The sequence below is a fragment of the Scyliorhinus canicula genome, unplaced genomic scaffold (assembly GCF_902713615.1).
Source record: "Scyliorhinus canicula unplaced genomic scaffold, sScyCan1.1, whole genome shotgun sequence".
NCBI lineage: Eukaryota > Metazoa > Chordata > Chondrichthyes > Carcharhiniformes > Scyliorhinidae > Scyliorhinus > Scyliorhinus canicula.
The window spans coordinates 3283855-3307504 of NW_024055744.1; the positions used below are offsets into that span (position 1 = coordinate 3283855).

General features: G+C 45.9%; 2 protein-coding genes across 3 annotated transcripts in view; one reads left to right on the plus strand and one right to left on the minus strand.

The window, feature by feature from the left end:
* Window positions 1–9532: 9532 nt before the first annotated feature.
* Window positions 9533–23650, minus strand: part of LOC119960845 (zinc finger protein 2 homolog) — a 32364-nt gene continuing 18246 nt past the window's right edge. Inside the window, exons 1-2 of one of the 2 annotated variants that reach the window (XM_038788433.1) lie at window positions 13677–13764; window positions 9533–11313 (exon numbers count right to left, since the gene is read on the minus strand). In XM_038788433.1, coding sequence (XP_038644361.1) covers window positions 10038–10961 — 924 coding nt within the window. In that variant the 5' untranslated portion in view covers window positions 10962–11313; window positions 13677–13764 and the 3' untranslated portion in view covers window positions 9533–10037. Of the gene's footprint in view, window positions 11314–13676; window positions 13765–23650 lie in introns of those variants that run through there. The other variant, XM_038788434.1, reaches the window with a different exon arrangement.
* Window positions 13479–16179, plus strand: LOC119960848 (gastrula zinc finger protein XlCGF7.1-like). The gene is made up of 3 exons (XM_038788439.1): window positions 13479–13678; window positions 14350–14541; window positions 14956–16179. The coding sequence occupies exon 3, from the start codon at window positions 15278–15280 to the stop codon at window positions 16037–16039; it is 762 nt and encodes a 253-aa protein (XP_038644367.1). The 5' UTR covers window positions 13479–13678; window positions 14350–14541; window positions 14956–15277; the 3' UTR covers window positions 16040–16179.

The following is a 23650-nucleotide window of genomic DNA, read 5'->3' on the forward strand; positions in this document are numbered from 1 at the left end:
TCTACTAATTAAATTTGATTCATTAATCAGAACTAAATCTAATATTTCCTGTCCCCTTGTTACATCTGGAACATATTGCTGTAGGAAACTATCCTGGACACATTCCAGAAATTCCCTACCTTTCTGACAGCTGCTTGTCTGCCTCTCCCAATCTATGTGTCGGTTAAAATCCCCAATTAATACGACTCTGCCTTTGTTACAAAATGCCTAATTTCTTGCAGTTATATAATCCAACACCTCAGGACTGCTATCTGGGTGTCGATACACAACACCCATTACAGTTTTCGAACATTTTCTGTTCCTCAGTTCCACCCATATGGTCTCCACATTATATTTTCCCCTCATTTTATCCGCCCTCATCATTGACATGGTAGTATTTCTTTTTTTTTAAATTAAGAGAACCCAATTTTTTTTTCCAATTAAGGGGCAATTTAGCATGGCCAATCCACCTACCCAGCACATCTTTGGGTTGTGGGGACAAAACCCATGCAAACACGGGAAGAATTCGCAAACATGGACAGTAACCCACAGCCGGGATTGAACCTGTGTCATCAACGTGTGAGGCAGCAGTGCTAACCACTGTGCCACCGTGCTGAGGTGATAGGATTTCTATTCAGTAAGGCTACTACACACCCTTGGCCATCTTTCCTGTCCCTCCTGTAAACTTTATGACCAGGTGTATTTAGTTCCCAGTCCTGACCACCCGGAAGCCATGTCTCCATAATAGCTACTGCTGTGGAGGTCAAATCACTGAGTGTCTTTAAGACAGAGTTAGAACTGGGCAGCACGGTGGCACAATGGTTAGCATTGCTGCCTCACGGCGCCGAGGTCCCAGATTCAATCTCGGCTCTGGGTCACTGTCTGTGTGGAGTTCGCACATTCTCCCCGTGTTTGCATGGGTTTCGCCCCCCCAACCCAAAGATGTGCTGATTAGGTGGATTGGCCACGCTAAATTGCCCCTTAATTGGAAAAAAAATAATTGGGTACTCTAAAATTAAAAAAAAAAGATAGGTTCATGAATACAGTAGTAAGAGGATCAGCGTTATGGGGAGAAGGCAGGAGAATGGGGATGAGAATCATATCAGCCATGATTGAATGGTGGAGCAGGCTCGATGGGCTGAATGGCCTAATTCTGCTCCTCTGTCTTTAGGTCTTCTGGTCTATTTGCATTCGTGCCTTCATCTCATCTAGTTTATTCCTCACACTCCGTGCATTAGTTTATAAACTCTGACTTGGGCTTTTCCCCCAACCTGTCTCTCAGCACTGATGCTTTATTTGTTTATTATTTATCTCTTCTGGTTTAACCAATATACTTCTTGTAGTTTTGCCGTTAAGCTACAGCTCATGAAGTTGCTTCCTGACTATTTCTTTTCATCTCTGCCCTGCTACTTGTTTTTGTAACTATATTGACCATGAAATGGAACCCCTCATTCCCACACCCCTCCTTTAGCCACGTGTTTACTTCCCTAATTTTCTCATTTCTATGCCAATTTGCACTTGGCCCTGATAATTTATCTGTTGCAGTTAGTAATATTTTAAAAATTCCTGGTTTTACAGGCAGGTGTGTCTGCAAAAGTTGCGATTAGGATGTTGTGTAAGTGGGAGAATCATTGATTCCAACCATTTAATTGTCTCCCTATAGAGGGCAAATGGAATTTTGTTTGTAGAAAGAAGGTTCCCTGGGGTTTAGATAACTGAGGGTGTTTAGCCTCAGTAAGATGGCCATAAGACAGTTAGTGGGGGTGAGATGATGTAATTAATGGTTGGAGCCAAGCAGTTTAGCTTTAAGTCTGCCAAAGACAGAAGGACTTGCAGGTTGTGCCTGAAGGGGTCTCTCGCCTTTGGTGAAACAACTCTTTACACAGAGGACAGCAATTATCCCAGTGTTTGCTAACTTTATTTACAAGTGGCTTTTCACCTGTCATGGGCTTTGCTTAGTTGGCGAATAAGAAGATATAAGGTAGTAATTACAAATTGTTTAACTGTTAATTGTAAATTATTTTCTGCAATGTCAGTATAGTTGGTACTGTGTTCCTAATAAAGTTTGTTTTAATATAAAAGATCGCTGTTAGTCAGTGGAATCACTCCTGGGGTGAAGTATCCTTTCCTCACAGTTTTACAAACTGAGAAATTCTTGGGGTCTCCTCTGGTTTCCTAACATAAATTGGGGGCTGGTCCGGTATCTGTAACACAGGAAAATAGTCTTTTTCTACCACTACAGGTGTCCTGTCGTTCCAAGAGTTGGCCGTACTCTGACCAATCTTTCTCCATTGATTTATAATTAATAAATTCAAACATTTAATTAATGACATTAAAATATATTTGGTTTTGGTGGACTTTTCATGATTAGATTTATGCATTTAGGGAAAGTTTGTGAGAGGGGTTGGTAGGCTCTAAAACAGAAAGTCAGTCCCTCAAAGGTCATTGACAATTGAGCCAGAGGGGTAGAAGAGATTTTATTTTATTTTTCACAGTGAGTTGTTCTGATCTGCCTGAAAGCAGATTCAATAGTATCTTTCCAAAGGGTAAATACTTGAAATGGAAGAATTTGCAGGGCTGTGGGGGAAGAGCAGAGCAGTTGGCTGAATCAGAGAGTCCTTTCAGAGAGATAACAGGGGATGATGGTGAGTCTGAGCCTCCTGCTTTTGTGTAGGTTAAGAGGGACAGGTTTAATTGCAGCCTCCACCCTCTATCTATGGAATTACCTGCCCAGTGAAGCAGTTGAGGCTCCTTCATTAAATGTTTTCAAGATAAAGATATAGTTGTTGAAGAATAAAGGGTCATGGTGTTCGGGCAGGAAAGTGGAGCTGAGTCCACAAAAGATCAGCCATGATCTCATTGAATGGCGGAGCAGGCTCGAGGGGCCAGATGGCCTATTCCTGCTCCCAGTTCTTATCTATATATATTTTAAGAGAAGGGTTTCTTGTTCGCTCTGAGTGATGATATAACAATGTCTTCACTCTGTGTATTTTAAACATTGAAGTCTTGCACGGCTGAATATAGTCAACAGCCTTCCTGTAACTCTCTCTGGACACAGCTGGACCAGGGGCTGGTTTAGCACAGGGCTGAATCGCTGACTTTGAAAGCAGACCAAGGCAGGCCAACAGCACGGTTCAATTCCTGTACCAGCCTCCCCGAACAGGCGCCGGAATGTGGCGACTAGGGCGTTTCACAGTAACTTAATTTGAAGCCTACTTGTAACAATAGGCGATTTTCATTTCATTTCAGCAAGAAAGCGTTTGATTGCTTAACAACAACAAGTTCCACTGAATATGATCTAACCACAACAGAAACAACAGCGTTTGAATAACACCGTTAAACTTCATAGAGAGCTTCACAGATTTGAATACCAGACAGAATTTGACAATGAGCCACAGAAAGAGATATTAGTTCAGATGACCAGTCACTTGGTCAAAGAGGTAGGTTTGAAGGAATGTCCTGAAGAAACAAAAGAGATCGAGGGGCAGAGAGATTTAGGGAGTGAATTCCACAGCCTGGGGCCCAGGCAGCTGAGGACAAGGTCCCAGTGGTTGTATAATTGAAACCGGGTATATTGGAGAGGGCAGAATGAGTGGAGCACAGATATCTGAGAGAGTTGTTGAATTGGAGAAGATTACAGAAATGGGCGAGGGGAATTTGTGACCATGTAGTGATTTGAAAAAAATGAGGCCGTGGAGGGATTTGAAAAGAATGGACCTGATTTTAACTGACTCAAAATTCCAGTCACTTGTACAGAGGCAAAATCAGGCCCGATGCACGGCAGCCAATTTTGCTGGAATGGCATTGCCACCGGGGGTAGCCGCTTGGTTGGGTGATCTGTACGACTTCCTGTGATTAGAGAAGATAAAAGTATGAGTTGAGGGACTCTTCAGCGGTTTTGAGGAAAGGTGGGGATGTTTGTGACTGTTTGAGGGGCTGATCATCGCAGAGGAGGGGGTGGGGTGAAAAGAGGGAAAAATCTGTGCAGAATGTATAGTTGATTGTTGAAAAGTATGTTTCCCGGGGTGTTTGTTCGCTGTAACCTGTTTTGATATATGTTTGTAATGACTTTTTTTAAAATTAATTGAATGGCAGTCAATGTAGAGCAGGGAGAGCAGGGGGCGATAGGTGAATGGGACTCAGTGTGAGTTGGGACAGGGGCAGCAGAGTTTCTCTATTGAAGGAAACGGGGACAGTTCTGTACTTTTCCCATCACACTGCTTATGTCTAAAGTCCAGCTGACATCACAGCATTCTATTGGGATTGTGGAATCTACTGATGTCATCACATTCTATTGTGATGATGTCATAAGATGACATCAGCTTTATTGAGATTCCATAATCAGCTGACACCAGACTGTATTGGGAGTGTGGGATTAGCTGATGACAGCACATTCCTTAATCATTGTGCAGTAAACAGGCATGTTCGATCTTTTAAATTTTTAACTATATGTATATAAATAGTCTGATCCAGAAACAAAATTTATAATTTTTCACAATAAATTGATGGGAAGAACACAACCACAGTTCATTCCCAATTTTGACAAAAACTTTCACAAATTTGAGTATTGCTGAAAGAAATACACATGTTGTTGTAGCTTTTCAACTTGTACTCATCGGGATAGATGCAAAAATACCAAATTTCAAAGGAAACAATAATTCATTCGGTCTGAGGAACAGAGTGCAGATTGGTTGGCAAGTAGACTCCCAATTGAGTGAAGCACCACCATTGGCAAAACCAGGGAACTGTTTTCCAAAGCTTTGTTTAAATTCAAAACCGGCAATGGACTCATTACTCATGTCATTTCCATGGGGAATGCATTCGGGAAGAATTTTACCCCAAGCTTTCGTTTAATTGAAAAATGCCAGAACAAATTCCTTTTGTGTGCAGAGGACCCGGTCCTGTGTGTGAATATAAAAGAAATCTAGAATCAGGTCCGTATGTTCGTCAAATATAATCATTTTATCCTTAGGCCATAGTGAGATTGTATGACAGACAAATAAACAGGGATGAAAACTCTAACTACAAAGCTAATAAAGTAAATGTATTTGTCAACAGTATCCATCTCACTGAGCAGACTTCAGGTTAATTCACAGCCAACAACCCGCTCCGAAAACTCTGCTCACATTTCGATAGCCGTGATAAACAAACACAATCCACAACATTCTAAAACAATCAACATTCAAAATGAAACAAACCACAATTATCTTTTAAAAAAAAGGTCAATTTACCTGAGCACCGAATGTGAATGGATCCTATAAAAAAACTTCCAGGATCCCAATCTGGGCCAAAATGAATCAGTTCTTTCATGGGTCACACCTGACCAGTGCAGCAAGTTTCAGTGGAATTTGTCTTAGTTTGTGAGATACATTAGTTACAAACAGAATAACAGGGAGAAAACATAACATTTGTCCATCTTCAATGATAATAGAGGTACTTTCAGCACATGGACCAGCCCCTGTGTCTATTCTCAGTCAGCATTACACAGCGGGAACAGGGCTGCGTGTTTAGACCAGCAAGTCAAGGCATCCTCCTTAAATTACCAGGTTCTACAATGTATTCAGTGGCCTGTGAAGGGAAGCACCCGCAGTCCACACTCCGAGTTCCTGCCCTCGGGCTGTCAGCTGGTGTTTGCTGGCTCAAGCTCCTGCTCGCCGATCTGCCTAAGAATAGGAACGTGTTGATTTGCAAAGAAACTTGCATTTAAATAGCACCTTTCACCACCACAGGGCATCTCAAAATGCTTCACGGCCAATGAACCCTTTCTGAAGTGTGGTGACTGTAGAAAAATGAAGCAATGCTGTCGGACCGGTAAGTCCAGCAGAAGGAAACTCTCTGACCCTCCAACTGTCAGAATAGAAACGGATCATGGAATAGAATCCCTACAGTGCAGAAGGAGTCCATTCGGCCCATTGAGTCTGCACCGGCTCTTGGAAAGAGAATTGTATTTAAGCCCATGCCTCCACCCTATCTCCATAATCCCACCTTATCTTTTGCATACTAAGGGGCAATTTAGCACAGCCAGTGCACCTAACCTGCACTTCTTTGGACTATGGGAGGAAACCGAAGCACCCGAAGGAAACCCATGCAGACACGGGGAGAAACTGCAAACTTTACACAGGCAGTCACCCGAGGCCGGAATTGAACCCAGGTTTTATGGGGGTCCTTCCATTATGTTTCCACTAAACAAACCTCAATCTTCAAGACCAGAAAACTGCAGACTCCTCAGTCCAAGTGTGGGCTTCGCCATCTTCTTATTGAGCGATTTAAACATCAGGAACTCATTACGGGCAGCATGGTGGCGCAGTGGTTAGCATTGCTGCCTGATGGCGCAAAGGTCCCAGGTTCAATCCTGGCTCTGGGTCACTATTCATGTGGAGTTTGCACATTCTCCCCATGTTTGCGTGGGTTTCTCCCCCACAACCCAAAGATGACCAGGGTAGGTGGATTGACCATGCTAAATTGTCCCTTAATTGGAAAAAATGAATTGGGCACTCTACATTTATTTTAAAAAACAAAAATACATTAGGAGCACTCCTGGTTCCAAATGGCCCTCTGGGTTTCAGGTCCCACAGCTGGTTCACAGTTCCTGCTCCCACAGCTGGTTCGCAGCTCCTGGTCCCACAGCTGGTTTCACAGCTCCTGGTCCCACAGCTGGTTTCACAGCTCCTGGTCTCACAGCTGGTCTCACAGCTCCTGCTCCCACAGCTGGTTTCACAGCTCCTGCTCCCACAGCTGGTTCACAGCTCCTGCTCCCACAGCTGGTTCGCAGCTCCTGGTCCCACAGCCGGTTCACAGCTCCTGGTCCCACAGCTGGTTCACAGCTCCTGGTTCCACAGCCGGTTCACAGCTCCTGGTCCCACAGCTGGTTTCACAGCTCCTGGTCCCACAGCCGGTTCACAGCTCCTGGTCCCACAGCTGGTCTCACAGCTCCTGGTCCCACAGCTGGTCTCACAGCTCCTGCTCCCACAGCTGGTTTCACAGCTCCTGCTCCCACAGCTGGTTCGCAGCTCCTGGTTCCACAGCCGGTTCACAGCTCCTGCCCCCACAGCTGGTTCGCAGCTCCTGGTCCCACAGCTGGTTCGCAGCTCCTGGTTCCACAGCTGGTTCGCAGCTCCTGGTTCCACAGCTCCTGGTCTCACAGCTGGTTTCACAGCTCCTGGTCCCACAGCTGGTTCACAGCTCCTGCTCCCACAGCTGGTTTCACAGCTCCTGGTCCCACAGCTGGTTTCACAGCTCCTGGTCCCACAGCTGGTTTCACAGCTCCTGGTCCCACAGCTGGTTCACAGCTCCTGGTCCCACAGCTGGTTTCACAGCTCCTGGTCCCACAGCTGGTTCACAGCTCCTGGTCCCACAGCTGGTTCACAGCTCCTGCTCCCACAGCTGGTTTCACAGCTCCTGGTCCCACAGCTGGTTCACAGCTCCTGGTCCCACAGCTGGTTTCACAGCTCCTGGTCCCACAGCTGGTTCACAGCTCCTGGTCCCACAGCTGGTTCACAGCTCCTGCTCCCACAGCTGGTTCACAGCTCCTGGTCCCACAGCTGGTTTCACAGCTCCTGGTCCCACAGCTGGGTTCACAGCTCCTGGTCCCACAGCTGGTTTCACAGCTCCTGGTCCCACAGCTGGTTCACAGCTCCTGGTCCCACAGCTGGTTCACAGCTCCTGGTCTCACAGCTCCTGGTCCCACAGCTGGTTTCACAGCTCTGGCTCCCACAGCTGCTTCCAAGCTAACTGCAGATTATCTCTTGGGCAGCACGGTAGCATGGTGGTTAGCATAAATGCTTCACAGCTCCAGGGTCCCAGGTTCGATTCCCGGCTGGGTCACTGTCTGTGTGGAGTCTGCACGTCCTCCCCGTGTGTGCGTGGGTTTCCTCCGGGTGCTCCGGTTTCCTCCCACAGTCCAAAGATGTGCGGGTTAGGTGGATTGGCCATGCTAAAATTGCCCGTAGTGTCCTAAAAAAGTAAGGTTGGGGGGGGTTGTTGGGTTACGGGTATAGGGTGGATACGTGGGTTTGAGTAGGGTGATCATTGCTCGGCACAACATCGAGGGCCGAAGGGCCTGTTCTGTGCTGTACTGTTCTATGTTCCTTTTGTGAGAAACACCCAGAATCCCAACCAAGGCTCCAGCCTGAATCACTTATTCCCATGGTAACAGAGACCAGTTTGAATGTCTAATTGATATTTAAATTATTTAACTTAGTTTCAAGACTAAGGTCTGCCTGAAGAATTCATCTCTCTCACAAAGACAGAACAACAATTATCAAACCCAATGTCTGTGGGTAAAAGAGCCCAGCAGCCCTTTTGCAGTTCCTACCCTTCCAGCTTTGATTTAAGTCAATATGAGCCGCCCCTTCTGATAACCTTACATTAAAACAGTTCCGAAATTAATTCACAAACAATTCAGGGGCTGGTTTAAAGGAATAACTGGGCAGACGGGGATGTCACCGTTAGAACAGGGAGTCTCCCTGGTGAAGAGAAGGGTTCGGACAGGCTAGGAAGAAGGTTGCTACTGTCATCATTGAGAAGAACACAATCTATAAAGGAACAACTGGTCCCAAACACAATCTGTTGCAGCTTGTGTGGAGGGAGTGTTGAATCAGATTTGCAGGGGTTAAATTAGATATGTTTTCTGTTTTGGACAATCATATTTAAATCTGGGATTCAGGTGATGATATGAATTTGAGTCAGGTGACAAGATAGAGATCCGAGTATTACTCCAGGAAGCCTTAAACCCAGAGTGATAGTATTTCAGAACCAGGTGTGAAGCACAAATTCACCCTCAAAAGGCCAATGGAAATTCTACCATGGGAGCATCCACTGGAAGAATATTTGCCCCTGTGTGTGGGAGCGACAGACTGTGCGGAACAACTCCTCCAATCTCAGATTCTGTTTCTCCCAATATCGTTGCTTCTGCAGAGACAGAATCTGTGACTGGAGGAACAGCTTTGTCACCCATTTTGAGGAAGGAAGCTGGCTGACGTGCTGCCTGAGTCAGTGCTGTGTGGAGGAGCCGTGTCTCCCTGGGACAGAACTAGAGGCTTTCACAGCAGTGAGAGTCTGGTAACGGTCCAACCATCGCAGACACGTAGAGCTTTCCCCGTTCTGCTGAGCAAGATGCAATTATTTTTATATATCCCAGGAGGTGGGGTGCACAGCTCAGGAATTGGAGTAATCGGGTATTGTGAACTTACTCACTAATCACATCTGTCAAATTACAAGTTGAGATCCAGGTTTCATTCTTCACTGCTGTTATTTGCAGTTGAACGCTCACAGACAATATACAGAACGCCAGGTCTGAGCTGATCTCAGTGGGTGGAGTGAGGTTATCGAGGGGTTTTGAATGTAAATCCACACAATGAAGATCAGAATCGGGTGAGTTTTTTCCTGCTCCATCGTCTGATCTAATAAACACTCGGCACCTGTTCAGTTACCTTGAGTCAAATAGTTTGAATTCTCATTTTGGAAATGGAGTAAGGGGGTTTCCTTTTCAAATAAATTAACCAAAACATCTTATTTATAGATTCCAATTTAAAACATTTAATATGTACACAGTCTTTGATATTTATGCTATCTTATCTACTAAAAGAAGCAAACTCAAAAAATACTCAACACAAATACAGACGGTAATGTGATTACGTGACTACATCACTTAATAAAGGAGTTAGTGAGAGTGGAAAAGGAGACCCTGGAAACCAAAAATTAACTCCTTAAAATCATCAAAGCAGCTCTCGAGAAAATCTCAAGAAGAGCCATTGAAAAAATATATTTTGAGCTCTGCAGTTGGTTCTTTCAGACGCTGAATTGTAGATTTTACATCAAAGATTGGTTTAGAATTGAAGCAAAAGTTCATAAATTAATTCTAAACAGGTTTCTGCTGAGAGTTCTTGAATTAAGAGCAAAGATCACAGATGGAAATAGACATTGTAGCCCCCACAATAAATGACATTTTCAGCATATTAAGTTCCAGCAGTTATAGGGGTTCACACCAGCAGGAACAAAATATTGTCAGACCGTCAACACTAAACAACAGCAACAACAGCAGAATCCAATCCCTGCAGTCATTGATGAACTTGCTGATGTCTCTGGAGGCATTGTGACTGAGTGAATCCCTTCCCACACACACAGCAGTTGAATGGTCTCTTAGTGTGAGTGCGTTGGTGTGCCAGCAAGTTGAAAGACTTTGCGAATCCCTTCCCACACACTGAGCAGGTAAACGGTTTCTCCCCAGTGTGAACTCGCTGGTGAGCAGTGAGGTTGGACGACCGATTGAATCCCTTCCCACACACGGAGCATGTGAATGGTCTCTCCGCAGTGTGAATGCGTTGGTGAGCAGTGAGGTTGGATGACTGCCTGAAACTCATTCCACAGGATGTACAGCTGAATGGTTTCTCTTCAGTGTGAATTTGCTGGTGTCTCAGAAGGGTGGGTAAAACTGTGAATCCCTTCCCACACACAAAGCAAGTAAACGGTCTTTCCCCAGTATGGAGCCGCTGGTGTACAATGAGGGAGGATGCCTGTCTGAAACTCTTTCCACCGGAATTGCAGCTGAATGGTTTCTCCTTAATGTGAACTCGCTGGTGTGACAGCAAGTGGGATGATCCAGTGAATCCCTTCCCACACACAGAGCAGGTGAATGGCCTCTCACCTCTATGAACACGCTGGTGTGACAGTAGGTGAAATGACTGAGTGAATCCCTTCCCACACTCTGAGCAGACGAACGGCCTCTCCCCAGTGTGAGTGCGTTGATGTACAGTGAGTGCTGAAGAATGCCTGAACCTCTTTCCACAGGAGGTGCAGATGAATAGCTTTTCCTCAGTGTGAATCCGCTGGTGAGACCAAAGGCCAGATGACTGAATGAATCCCTCCCCACACACAGAGCAGGTGAACGGCCTCTCCCCAGTGTGACTGCGCCGATGGTTTTCCAGCAGGCAAGGATAACTGAATCCCTTCCCACAGTCCTCACATTTCCATGGTTTCTCCATGGTGCCTGTGTCCTTGTGTCTCTCCAAGTTGGATGATCAGTTGAAGTCTTCTCCACATACAGGACACGTGTACAGTTTCTCCTCGCTGTGAATGTCTTGATGTTTCTTCAGGCTGTGTAACTGGTTTGAGCTCTTTCCTCAGTCAGTTCACTGGAACCCTCTCACTCGGGTGTGTTGTCTCAATGTCTTTCCAGTCGCACTGATATTTAAAGTTGTTTCTCACAGGCAGAAGAGACAAACATTTCTCCTTCAGCATTCAAGGTCTGAGGATTTTCAGGAGCTGATGAATTGAGTGACTGTCAGATGATGTTTGGTTTCAGTTTCACATCTGTAAATCCTCCTTTCTAATATTCTGTAAAATGAATTTACAAACATCATCACTGTCAGTGATTGATATAAATTCAGAATAGACAATTCTAGTTTCAATGTACCATTATTTCCTCTCTTTCCTTCCGTGTAATTCTATCAAAATGTATTTTGGAACACCTTGGTAGCTTGAAACACTCAATGGATATACTTGTTAATCAAACAATGCTGTATTCTATTGCAATGTTGGAACAACGACTGCTTAACAACTAATTTCTCCTGGAACCTACCTCCCTTTAGTGTCCCGCATTGGAAATTTCCGGACCCAACAAGTCCACTGCGGTTTGGACCCGTGGGAAAGACGAGAACGAGGTGACACACTTTAAGAATGAGACATTGGGGGGGGGGGGGGGGGGGGGGGGGGGCAGCACGGTGGAACAGTGGTTAGCATTGCTGCTTACGGCGCTGAGGACCCAGGTTCGTATCCCGGCTCTGGGTCACTGTCCATGTGGAGTTTGGTAGTTCTCCCCGTGTTTGCGTGGGTTTCACCCCCACAACCCAAAGATGTGCAGGCTAGATGGTTTGGCCACACTAAAAAGGATACACAAATTGATTTCCCTCTCATTAGATATCTATTTTCCAATATTAGATGGATAGGGTTTCCCACATCGATGCTACGACCAAGAAAGCATAACAGCGCCTATACTTCCTCAGGAAACTATGGAAATCCAGCATGTTCACGTTGACTCTTATCGGTTTTTACAGATGCAGCATAGAAAACATCCTTCTGGCTGCATCACAGCCTGCTGTGACAACTGCTCAGCACAAGACCATCAGAAACTACAGAGAGCCATGAACACAACCCAGTCCATCACGCAAGCCTGCCTGCCATCTATTGACTCTGTCTACATCCCATGCTGTCTTGGGAAAGTGGCCAGCAGAATCAATGACTCCTCCCATCGGGCAGGAGATACAAAGGTCTGAGATCACGCATTAACAGATCCAAAAACAGCTTCTTGCACGCTGTTATCACACTCCTGAATGACCTTCTTATGGACTGATCTGATCTCTCCACGAACTTCTCGACTGAGTAGTGCTTCACCCGGTATTTGTTTCTATGCATTTACATTATGTATCTGTTGTATGTCCTCTATTTTTCAACTACGGAATGACCTGTCTGGATTGTACGCAGAACAAGGGACTGGATTCTCTGATCCCTGACACGGAAATCGTGCTCGGTGACGGGGCGGAGAATCTGTTTTGACTCCGAACTCGGGGTCGGCACCGGTTTTCGGAAGCTCTGCCCTCTGAAAATCGGTGTATTCTAGGAGTACGCTGCATGGTCTGAGGCCATTGCCTGAGGACCGCCCCACGGTGCTCCGTCTCCAACTGGCTGAGTTCCCGACGATGCGAATTCTCATGGTCCCAGCCGTTCGGGAAACTTGCATCATATTCAGTCAGGGGAGGGCCAATCCGCGGGCAGTGGGGGCTTCAATTGGGAGCACTGTGCAGGCGGTCTGCAGCATGCGAGCGGCCAAAGGGGATACTACTTTTGCGGTCCGGGGCCGCAGGCATAGTCTGCCTTGAAGCACAGCAAGGCTGCTGATGGCCTCACCCTGCGCATGCGTGGCCACTGACCTAGCAATCCTCCAGGCCGTATCAGAAGCTAGAGATGGGAGCTATACGCTGCCTCCGTGCTGGCCCCCACCCTCCCTCCTTCGGAGCAGGAATCAGTGGCTGTTTTGTGCCAATTTTCCTGGCGTAAACCACCAACACTTACACACCGGTGTGGGGACTTTGTCCAGCCGAATACTTTTCATTGTACCTCAATGAAAATTAATTTGTAACCCCCTTTCATTCTGAAATGAAATGAAATTCGTTTATTGTCACAAGTAGGCTTCAAAAGAAGTTACTGTGAAAAGCCCCTAGTCGCCACATTACGGCACCTGTTCAGGGAGGCTGTTACGGAAATCGAACCGTGCTGCTGGCCTGCCTTGCTCTGCTTTCAAAGCCAGCGATTTAGCCCTGTGCTCAACAGCCCCTGGTTTATAATTGAGGGCCTGCTCACTTGGATTTATGTATAATTTTTATCCCATCCACCCAATCTTCACAACATAGCAAACAAAAATCACTATTCACTAATTGGGATGATCAATGGCGCGTTAATTACCCGGCATTCCCCGCGGTGATGACTGTCCCCTTTTGACACCGCAGGACAGCAGTGCGCAGGCGCATTGCCTGGGAGTAGTTAGAGCATGCGCAGTGTGTGATGGCGCCTGGGAAAGAGACGCTTCTTTGTCTCCTGGGTAGCGGGAAAGGATGTAGAAATCCGAACGAAGCGATAGAGCCAGCTCTGGAGGGAGAGAGTTTTTAAACACCGCGTGAAGGCCCTAAACCAGGAACACGTACCTGTAGGTCCTGCGTTTGCACCTTCGGACCTTTTTCCCGATAACAGGCCTAGTTTAACAGCCGCCATCTTGATTCAGATGGAGCGGTACGCACGCGCGTTTGCGGTGACGTCAATAATGGGCGGTGCTTCATAGTTCATAGTCTGTTCCGGACCAGGTCCTAGTGCCCCTTACTACTAAAACCGAGACAACAGTCTCCCTCAGCTTGATTCATTTATTTGTCAAGTTAAAAAGATGATCTCTTTCCAAATGTTCCCAATTAAAGGGCTGGTTTCCCCAGGACATGGCTGACATTTCAGGGACAGTAAATTAATATTGGGCAGAGATATATCTAATGTAGCGGTACAGTTGCACAGTGGTTAGCACTGCTGCTTTACAGCGCCAGGGGCCTGGGTTCGATTCCCACTGGGGTCACTGTCTGTGCGGAGTCTGCATGTTCTCCCCGTGTCTACATGGTTTCCTCCCGGTGCTCCGGTTTCCTCCTACAAGTCTGGAAGATGTACTGTTAGGCGATTTGGACATTCTGAATTCTCCCTGTGTACCCGAACAGGTGCCTGAATGTGGCAACTCGGGGCTTTTCACTAACTGCATTACGATGTTAATGTGAGCCCACTTGTGACACTAAAAAAGAATATGATGTTCTGAAGCTAAGTCTTTGCATTTCTCTACCACAGGGAGCAGCGAAGTCTGGGGGTCATTGATTATATTCAAACACGGGTTCGACAGGTATTTGATGAACAATGGAGTTAAGGGTTAGAGAGAGAAAATAGAGAGAATGCTGAGCTGAGGAGGGATTTCTTCACTCAAGGATGTGGTGAAGCTTTGGAATTCTCTATCCCAGAAGAATGGGGAGCCTCAGTCATCAAGTATGTTCAAGACAAATATTGATAGGTTTCTAGATCTTGAAGATATTGAGGGATATGTGGATCGTGTGAGGAAAATGGTGCTGAGGTAGATCGGCCAAGGATCTCATTGAATGGTTGAGCAGACTCGGTGGGCCGAATGGCCGACTCTTGCTGCTATTCTAATCTCTGTGTCCTGTTCAGGAAGCAGTGAGCTGAGCTTGGATCTGTCAATCAACATGAATCAGCACCTTCAGGGGAATTGGGAGGGTGAATATTAGATACAGCAGAGTGAGAATGGAGGGAGAGTGTGTGGGACGGAGATTTACAGCTTTTGGAGAACAAAAGAGGAAATAATGTTCCATCGGAACTAGAGTTGTCTGTTCTGAATTTCTATCCTGTGCTAACAATTATGACTTTTGTAAATTGTTTTTAAAGGATATTGGAAGAGGAGGAATTATAGACAGAATCTCAAACGTCATGTCGCAATGTGACAAACTCACTGGATTCCTTCTGATCTGAACATCATCGGACTCTGAATATCATCGGCGAGAAGGAGAAATGTTTGTCCAAGACCGACACATCACACACCCGAGTGAGAATGTTCCAGTGAATTGACTGTGGAAAGAGCTTCAACCAAATACACAACCTGAGAAAACATCACACCATTGACAGTGAGAGAAGACAGTGCACATGTTCTGTGTGTAGACAAGGCTTCCAGTGATTGTCCAATCTGGAGAGACACGAGGAGTCCCAAAACATGGAGAAACCGTGGAAATGTGGGGACTGTGGGAAGAGATTCAGAGTCCCATCCGAGGTGGAGATTCATCAACGCATTCACACTGGGGAGAGGCCATTCACATGCTCTAAGTGTGGGAAAGGATTTACTCAGTTATCTAACCTTCAGGCACACCAGCGAGTTCACACTGGGGAGAAGCCATTCACCTGCTCTCAGTGTGGGAAGGGATTCACACAATTATTCAACCTGCAGACACACCAGCGAACTCACACTGGGGAGAAGCCATTCACCTGCTCTCAGTGTGGGAAGGGATTCAGTGATTTATCCAACCTGCGGACACACCAGCGAGTTCATACTGGAGAGAGGCCATTCACCTGCTCTCAGTGTGAGAAGGGATTCAGTGATTTATCCAATCTGTTGAGACACCAGCGAGTTCACACTGGGGAGAGGCCATTCATCTGCTCTCAGTGTGGGCAGGGATTCACTTGGTTATCCAATCTGCAGACACACCAGGGAATTCACACTGGAGAGAGGCCATTCACCTGCTCTCAGTGTGGGAAGGGATTCAGTGATTTATCCAGTCTGCGGAGACATCAGCAAGTTCACACTGGAGAGAGGCCATTCACCTGCTCTCAGTGTGGGAAGGGATTCAGTGATTTATCCAGTCTGCGGAAACATCAGCAAGTTCACACTGGCGAGAGGCCGTTCACTTGTTCTCAGTGTGGGAAGGGATTCACACAGTTAGTCAATCTGCAGACACACCAACGAGTTCACCTGCTGTAAGTGTGGGAAAGGATTTATTAATTCCTCCACCCTGCTGATACATCAGCGAGTTCACACTGGGGAGAAGCTGTCAACCTGCTCTCAGTGTGGGAAGGGATTCACTCAGTTATCTCACCTGCAGAAACACCAGCGAGTTCACACTGGGGAGACGCCATTCACCTGCTCTCAGTGTGGGAAGGGATTACATAGAAACATAGAAACATAGAAAATAGGAGCAGGAAGAGATCATTTGGCCCTTGGCACCTGCTCTGACATTCATTATGATCATGGCTTATCATCCAACTCCATAGCTTAATCCCACTTGCCCCTCCATATCCTTTGATCCCCTTCGCTCTAAGTGCTGTATCTAATTGCTTCTTGAAAACATACAATGTAGTGGCCCCAACTATTTCCTGTGATATGAATTTCCACAGACTAACCACTTTCTGGTTGAAGAAATTTCTCCTCATCTCATTTCATACCCAGAACAAAGAGGGTAAAATATAATAAACTTATCATTCTTTAATCTCCTACCTGTGAAGGTATTTGATTGTGTTTAAAAACTGACGTGGCCAATCTCAAATGAACTCAACAGAACTTATATTACTCAGTGACTCGATTTATTTTCTTTGTCTGTTATGTTTGCAATTCAATGTTGTATATTTCATAGAGTCTCAATTTGAGATGAGGACATAAATATCAAATAATATCACTTTTTGAGTAATGGAACAAATACTGAGTAAAATTGTTTGATGTTTTTCGAAGGAACGCAAGAATTGTGTTATTACTGAATGAGAGGAAATCATTTTGCCCGTAGATATTTGCTGGGCGGTCATTTCTACATTTCATAGTTCATTTGAAATCTAATAAAGTAAACTACTTCAGCAAAATAATCTCTAGAGGGCTTTGTTAAGCTTTACAAATCATTTCCCTCTCTAATAGACAGACTCTGGAAACAGGATGTAGATCAAATGTAATTAAATTCTGTCATCAACTCAGAAATAATAACAAGTTGCTTCAGCAGAAAAATACACTTTTGTAAATTCAATATGAAACCAATTGCATGATTACATAATGTTTATATCGTAAACTATGCCATCTTCATGTCCAAATCTTCTGGTCATTGGACCAGGGGAACGTTCTCATTAAATCAAACTGAGCAAGGATTCTGCAGAAACTCCGTTTTCAAAAGCAAATTGGAAGAATAATTGGAAAAGAGAAACTTCAAGTTCACAGAAAGAGAGAAAGACATTGAGACTAATCGATTTGCTCTTTTTCAATCTATATATTTATTCGACTTTTATCATTTTTACAGATAACACAACATATTTTCCAAACACCAGTCCAATGGGCTCATTGCCAATCAGCTGTTTTTTCAGTGTACTGGTTATCACGTTCCCCTCACACACCAAATGTCCCTCATTATTATTATTCAAAACATTATTGACGTTACTCATCTAAATTTGCAGATAAGTTGTATCATTGTTATTTATTGTTCAATAGTTAAACAAATGCATTACCTTACACAAAGTTCCAAATGATACCCTGCAAAATACTCTGTGATGGAGAATGGCAGGAATCGCAGTCAGAGTTCACACGTGTTAGTTGTGAATGATTTTCTAATGTGCTGTGGCATTTTATGATTCTAATCTCAGATCAATTTCTCCACAATTGCCTAATTTTCAATCAAATTGTACTCTCACAATAGAAGGTTCTTCAGGGCAATAAGGACACACAGTTTACTATTCTCGGTCAGTGCGCTAAGCGCTGTTCCCTGTTTCTGTAGTGTAGTGCTGATCATGTTTTCTCAAAGGTCCTCGGTTTAAAACCGCACAGAAACATTATCAAACACCATTAATTTCTGTGTGTGGAAAAGTTACATGATTGACGTTTTCATTATTCATTTACACCCATCCTGAATTGCCCTTGAATTGGGTTGCTGAGTTGATCTGCCGTGTGGAACCCCGGTCCCCAGAGCTTCCGCCTGGTTCTCTGCTTTACTGGTCTAGATGTGGAGATGCCGGCATTGGACTGGGGTGGGCACAGTAAGAAATCTTAAAACACTAGGTTAAAGTCCAATAGGTTTGTGTTGAATCACTAGCTTTCAGAGCACAGCTCCTTCCTCAGATGAATGAAGAGGGGGTTCTACACATATAGACAAATTCAATGATGCAAGATGATACTTTGAATGCGAGTCTTTGCAGGTAATTAAATCTTTACAGGTGCAGACGGTGCAACTGGAGAGAGGGATAATCATAGGTTAAAGATGTGAATTGTCTCAAGCCAGCACAGTTGGTAGGATTTCGCAAGCCCAGGCCAGATGGTGGGGGGTGAATGTAAAGCAACATGAATCCAAGGTCCCGTTTGAGGCTGTAGCCATAGAACATTACAGCGCAGTTCAAGCCCTTCGGCCCTTCATGTTGCGCCGACCTGTGAAACCACTCTCAAGCCCATCTACATTATTCCCTCATCATCCATATGTCTATCCAATGACCATTTTTATGCCCTTAGTGTTGGCGAATCCACTACTGTTGCAGGCAGGGCATTCCACGGCCTTTATACTTGGCTATCAGTTTCTGCTTGGCGATACTGCGTTGCCACACATCCTGAAGGCTGCCTACCTGAGCCCACACCTCCACCCGATCCCCATAACCCAGTAACCCCAGCTAATCTTTTTGGACACCAAGGCAATTTAGCATGGCCAATCCAACTAACCTGCACATCTTTGGATTCATGTCTGTGCTATCACTAAGACTTCCCGTTTCCACCTACGTTACATTATCCGGTCTCTCTCCTGTGTCTGTGCACCTGGGGCTGAAACCTCGGTCATGCCATCGTCACCTCCCAATTCGACAATTCCATTACACACCTGGCTGCTCTCCCACATTCTACCTCTGTAAACTTCAAGCCATCCAAAAGTCTGCTACCCATGTCTTAATTCACAGCCAGTTCCTTTCCCCTATGATCCCTGTGCTCCGAGACTTGCATTCGCTCCCAGTCAATTCTCACCCTTGTTTTCAAATCCCCCCATGGCCTCGTCTCTCCCTGTGCCTGTCATCTCCAGCCCCACAACCCCCTGAGATATCTGCACAGCTCTGATCCGGCACTCTTGTACACCCCCGATTCTAATTACTCCGCCATGGTTTTAAGTTCCCTCGGCCCCAAGCACTGAATTCCCTCCCTAAACCTCCCCATCTCCACCTCACTTACATTCTTTAAGACTCTCTTTAAAACACATCTCTTTGACCAAGTTTTTGGTCACCTGCCCTAATATCTCCTTTTGTGTCTGGGTGTCTCACTTTGTTTTATAATGTTCCTGTGACGTTGACTGAGATGATTTATGATGTTAAAGGTGTTATATAAATAGAAGTTGTTGTTGTTGACTGTAACCCTGACCTCCTGTTTTACAATATCCCATTGGTTTCACAACAAACTCTATCTCTGATGTTTTGCCCCCTGCAGATTTGCAGCCTCTATAAAGACGGCGGCCGTTAACTCAGGCTTGTCACCGGGAGCAGGCCGCAGCTGTCCCCCCCTCGGGGCAAACCCGGGCCCGGAAACTTCTTATTGGGGTTTGCAGCCTCCACCGGTTTCAGTGAATCCGCCCGGCTGAGTCCAGCATCAGCAATGCGCATGCTCCAGCTCACAATGTCCCGTGAGTGATTGACGGCAACACCGGACTAACAGGAAGAGAGGGTTGGGCCTCGAGGAACGAATGGTGCAGCGGGTCCTCCAACCAATCGGAGTGAATGAGGGGCGGGGCTGAGCCCGGTCCGCATGTCAGCTGGAGCATGCGCAGTACCGATGACAACCAAGGTTTCAGGGGGTCGGGTGGAAATAATCAGCCGCGGTCAGAAGTGGAGAATTTACACATAAATTCAGTCGGGTGAGTCATGAGGGAGGGATGGAGCCGGCGGATGGGTCGGGAGGCTTCATAAACACTCCGTGTAGCCCAAGCTCCGAATATGAAGCTCGGATACGGCAGCTGAAAAGGCGAAAGCTGCTCGGGCTTTTCCCCGAGACAGGCCCGGGTGGCCGGGCGCATGCGGAAGGAGCGAGAGCCCCGGCTTTGCTCCGCCTCCCGTTCACTCTGATTGGCTGGTGGACAAGCCACTCTCCTTTGGTCTTCCAGCCCCGCCCACTCTTCCTATTGGTCCCAACCCGCCGTCAATCAGTCCCCGGGCATTGTGAGCTGGAGCAAACCCTTCACCATCATTGTCAGCTCCCTGGTTTGCAGCTGCGGAGCTTCTCCCTCCCTCCCGGGAACAGGCCCAGGTTAACGGGCACCATCCTGCTTCACACACTGGGGGATGGTTCACATCACAGGGTGGGGGGGAGGGGGGATAATAAATAAGAGCTGACACTTTGCACTCAAATCAATGACGACTCTGATCTTTGGCAAGGAAGGAAACCCTGGCAGGTGGGTGGGAAAGATTCACAAACACCCGCTGGAGACCCCAAATTAAGACCCATTGATTTTATTGTCAGTCTGCAGACAGGAGCTGGAGAACTGAACCCAGGCAGAGGAGAGGGAGGGAGAAAACTGGGAGTGGAGGAAAGAAATGGTGCAGATGGTGAGATGGGTTTGGATTTCAGCCCAGGGAGGAGAGCGAGTGTGTGGGACGGGGATTTACAGCTTTGGGGGAACAAGAGAGGAAAAAATGTTCCAGAGAAACTAGAATTGCCTGTTCAGAATTTCTATCCTGGACTGACAGTGATGGCTTTTGTAAACTCCTTTTACAGGGGATTAGAAGGCGAGAATTTACACTCAACAAACTCAATCTAACAGAAAGGTTTGTCCCTTTGCGATTTCTGTCCTCGAGTGACTGTGATGACTTTTGTAAAATGACAGATTACAGCTCTCAGGAAGGAATAAATGGAGTGGGCATTTTTTCTGTCGTAAACAAGGAATAAACATTGAGTCATAAATACAAGAGTTACGAATAAATCAAAGGGGGCAATACTGACACATGTATTCATCACATGTATAGAATGTGTTATTCATTACATGGAAATGAGCTGAAGAAAGTGCTGAGATGTTTTCAGAAGGGAACGGGGCAAACGCATGAGAGAAAATGGAATCGAAAATCAGCTGAAAGGCTGAGATAAGATCGGGGGACAGTCGGAGATGTGTGCCGACTACGGACAACAGCAGAATCTGTGACAGAATGGCCTGTTTATATATTCACAGTATTTCAATGTATCTCTTTTTACAGAATATTTGCAGATGGAACATCATGTCGCGATCTGCCAGAGTCACTTGATTCATCAGGACCGGCCTTTCAACGTGGAAGGAGAAATGTTTGTCTGTTTTGTCTTTGCGGAAAAGACTTCAAAAATTACTATGATTGGAAAAGCACCGAGACATCTACGTAATTTTCCACAGTTAGCTGGAACTGCGCTTTAACCAATCACACAGCATGAAAATAAATTGCAGCATTTACATCAGGGACACACCGTACTCTGGCTTCAACTGATTATCCAAGTTGGAGAGACATAAGGACATTCGCACCAAAGGAATCAAGAAGCAGCAATATGAAATTCAGCCCTGTGAGCCTGTTCTACCATTTCATAACATCACGGCTGGTCTGACAGTGACATCAAATCTGTATCCCACCTGCACCTGATAACTTGTCGATAACTATGGAGAAACCGTGGAAATGTGGGGACTGTGAGATAGGATGTAATTCCCCGTCTGAATTGGAAACTCATCGACGCATTCACACTGGGGAAAGGCCATTCACCTGCTTTGTGTGTGGGAAGGGATTCATTCGGTCATCACACCTCCTGACACACCAATTTCTTCATACTGATCGGAGACCTTTTAAATGTGCTGACTGTGGAAAGAGCTTTAAACGCAGAAAGGATTTACTGACACATCAACGTATTCACACTGGGGAGAGACCATTCATCTGCTTCGTGTGTGGGAAGGGATTCACTCGGTCATCCCACCGCCTGATACACCAACTTGTTCATACTGATCAGAGACCTTTTAAATGTGCTGACTGTGAGAAGAGCTTTAAAAGCACAAATAGTTTGCTGTTACATCAACGCATTCACACTGGGGAGAGGCCATTTACCTGCTTGGAATGTGGAAAGAGATTTAATGCTTCGTCAAACCTCTGGTCTCACCGTCAGGTTCACTCTGACCATGGACCATTTAAATGTGCTGACTGTGAAAAAAGCTTTAAAAGCAGAAATGATTTACTGATACATCAGTGCCATCACACTGGAGGGAAGCCATTCACCTGCTCCGTGTGTGGGAAGGGATTCACTCAGTCATCAATCCTCCTGGAACACCAACTTGTTCATTCTGATAAGAGACCTTTTAAATGTGCTGACTGTGAGAAGAGTTTTAAAACTAAAAAGGATTTACTGAGACACCAACGCATTCACACTGGGGAGAGGCCATTCACCTGCTCTGTGTGTGGGAAGGGATTCACTCGGTCATGGCACCTCCTGAGACACCAAGTTGTTCATTCTGATCAGAGACCTTTTAAATGTGCTGACTGTGAGAAGAGTTTTAAAGCTAAAAAGGATTTACTGAGACACCAAAGCAATCACACTGGGGGAGGCCGTTCACCTGCTCCGTGTGTGGGAAGAGATTCACATGTTCATCCCAGCTTCTGCAACACCAGCGAGTTCACACTGGGCAGAGGCCGTACTCTTGCCCCGTGTGTGACAAGAAATTTACTCAGTCATCCCACTCAATGACACACCGACTTGTTCACATTGATCAGAAACCTTTTAAATGATCTGACTGAGAAGAGATTTAAAAGTAAACCGAATCTGCTGAAACACCAGCGAATTCACACTGAAATAGAATCATAGAATTTCGGCCCATCAGCCTCGTTCCCGTATCAGCCAGCATCACCCAACATTCCCGTACCAGCCTCCCCGGACAGGCGCCAGAATGTGGCGACTAGGGGCTTTTCACAGTAACTTCATTGAAGCCTACTCGTGACAATAAGCGATTTTCATTTTTCGAGTGCACCGGCCCTTGGAAAGAGGACCTTACTTAAGCCCATACCTCCAACCTCACCCATAACCCCACCTAACCTTTTTGGACACTAAGGGCAATTTAGCATGGCCAATCCACCTAATCTACACATTCTTGGACCTGTGGGAGGAAACTGGAGCACCCGGAGGAAACCCACGCAGACATGGGGCGAACGTGCAAACTCCGCACAGACAGTGAGCCAAACCGGGAATTCTGGGACCCTGGAGTTTTGAAGCAACAGTGCTACCCACTGTGCTACAATGTGGCCCACACGTCGGAGCGGTACTGGGGAGAGGCTGTTTAACTGCTCTGTGTGTGGGAGGAAATTCACTCAGTCAAACAACCTGCACAGACATCAGCAACTTCACAGGCAACAGCAGGGTTTGGATTCAGCTGTTGTTGCTGCTGTTAGTCACATCCGGGTCTGAATTATGCCTGGACGTCTGTTTCCAGTGGGGCTCCACAGTTTTCTGGGATATATCCATGATATAGACTGAAATGTATGACCAGGATTATCCAAAAGTTGTTGATGTGTTTTAGACAATGAGGGAGAAAGCCATGGACTGGGTCAGGTGGACAGAAAAATGGTGAATGGAAATTTAGATAATGAGAGGTTAGGAACACACTTCAGT

Bases quoted from the DNA above. Each gene is read 5' to 3' on its own strand.
- LOC119960848 (XM_038788439.1), top strand. From the start codon at position 15,278: ATGGAGAAACCGTGGAAATGTGGGGACTGTGGGAAGAGATTCAGAGTC.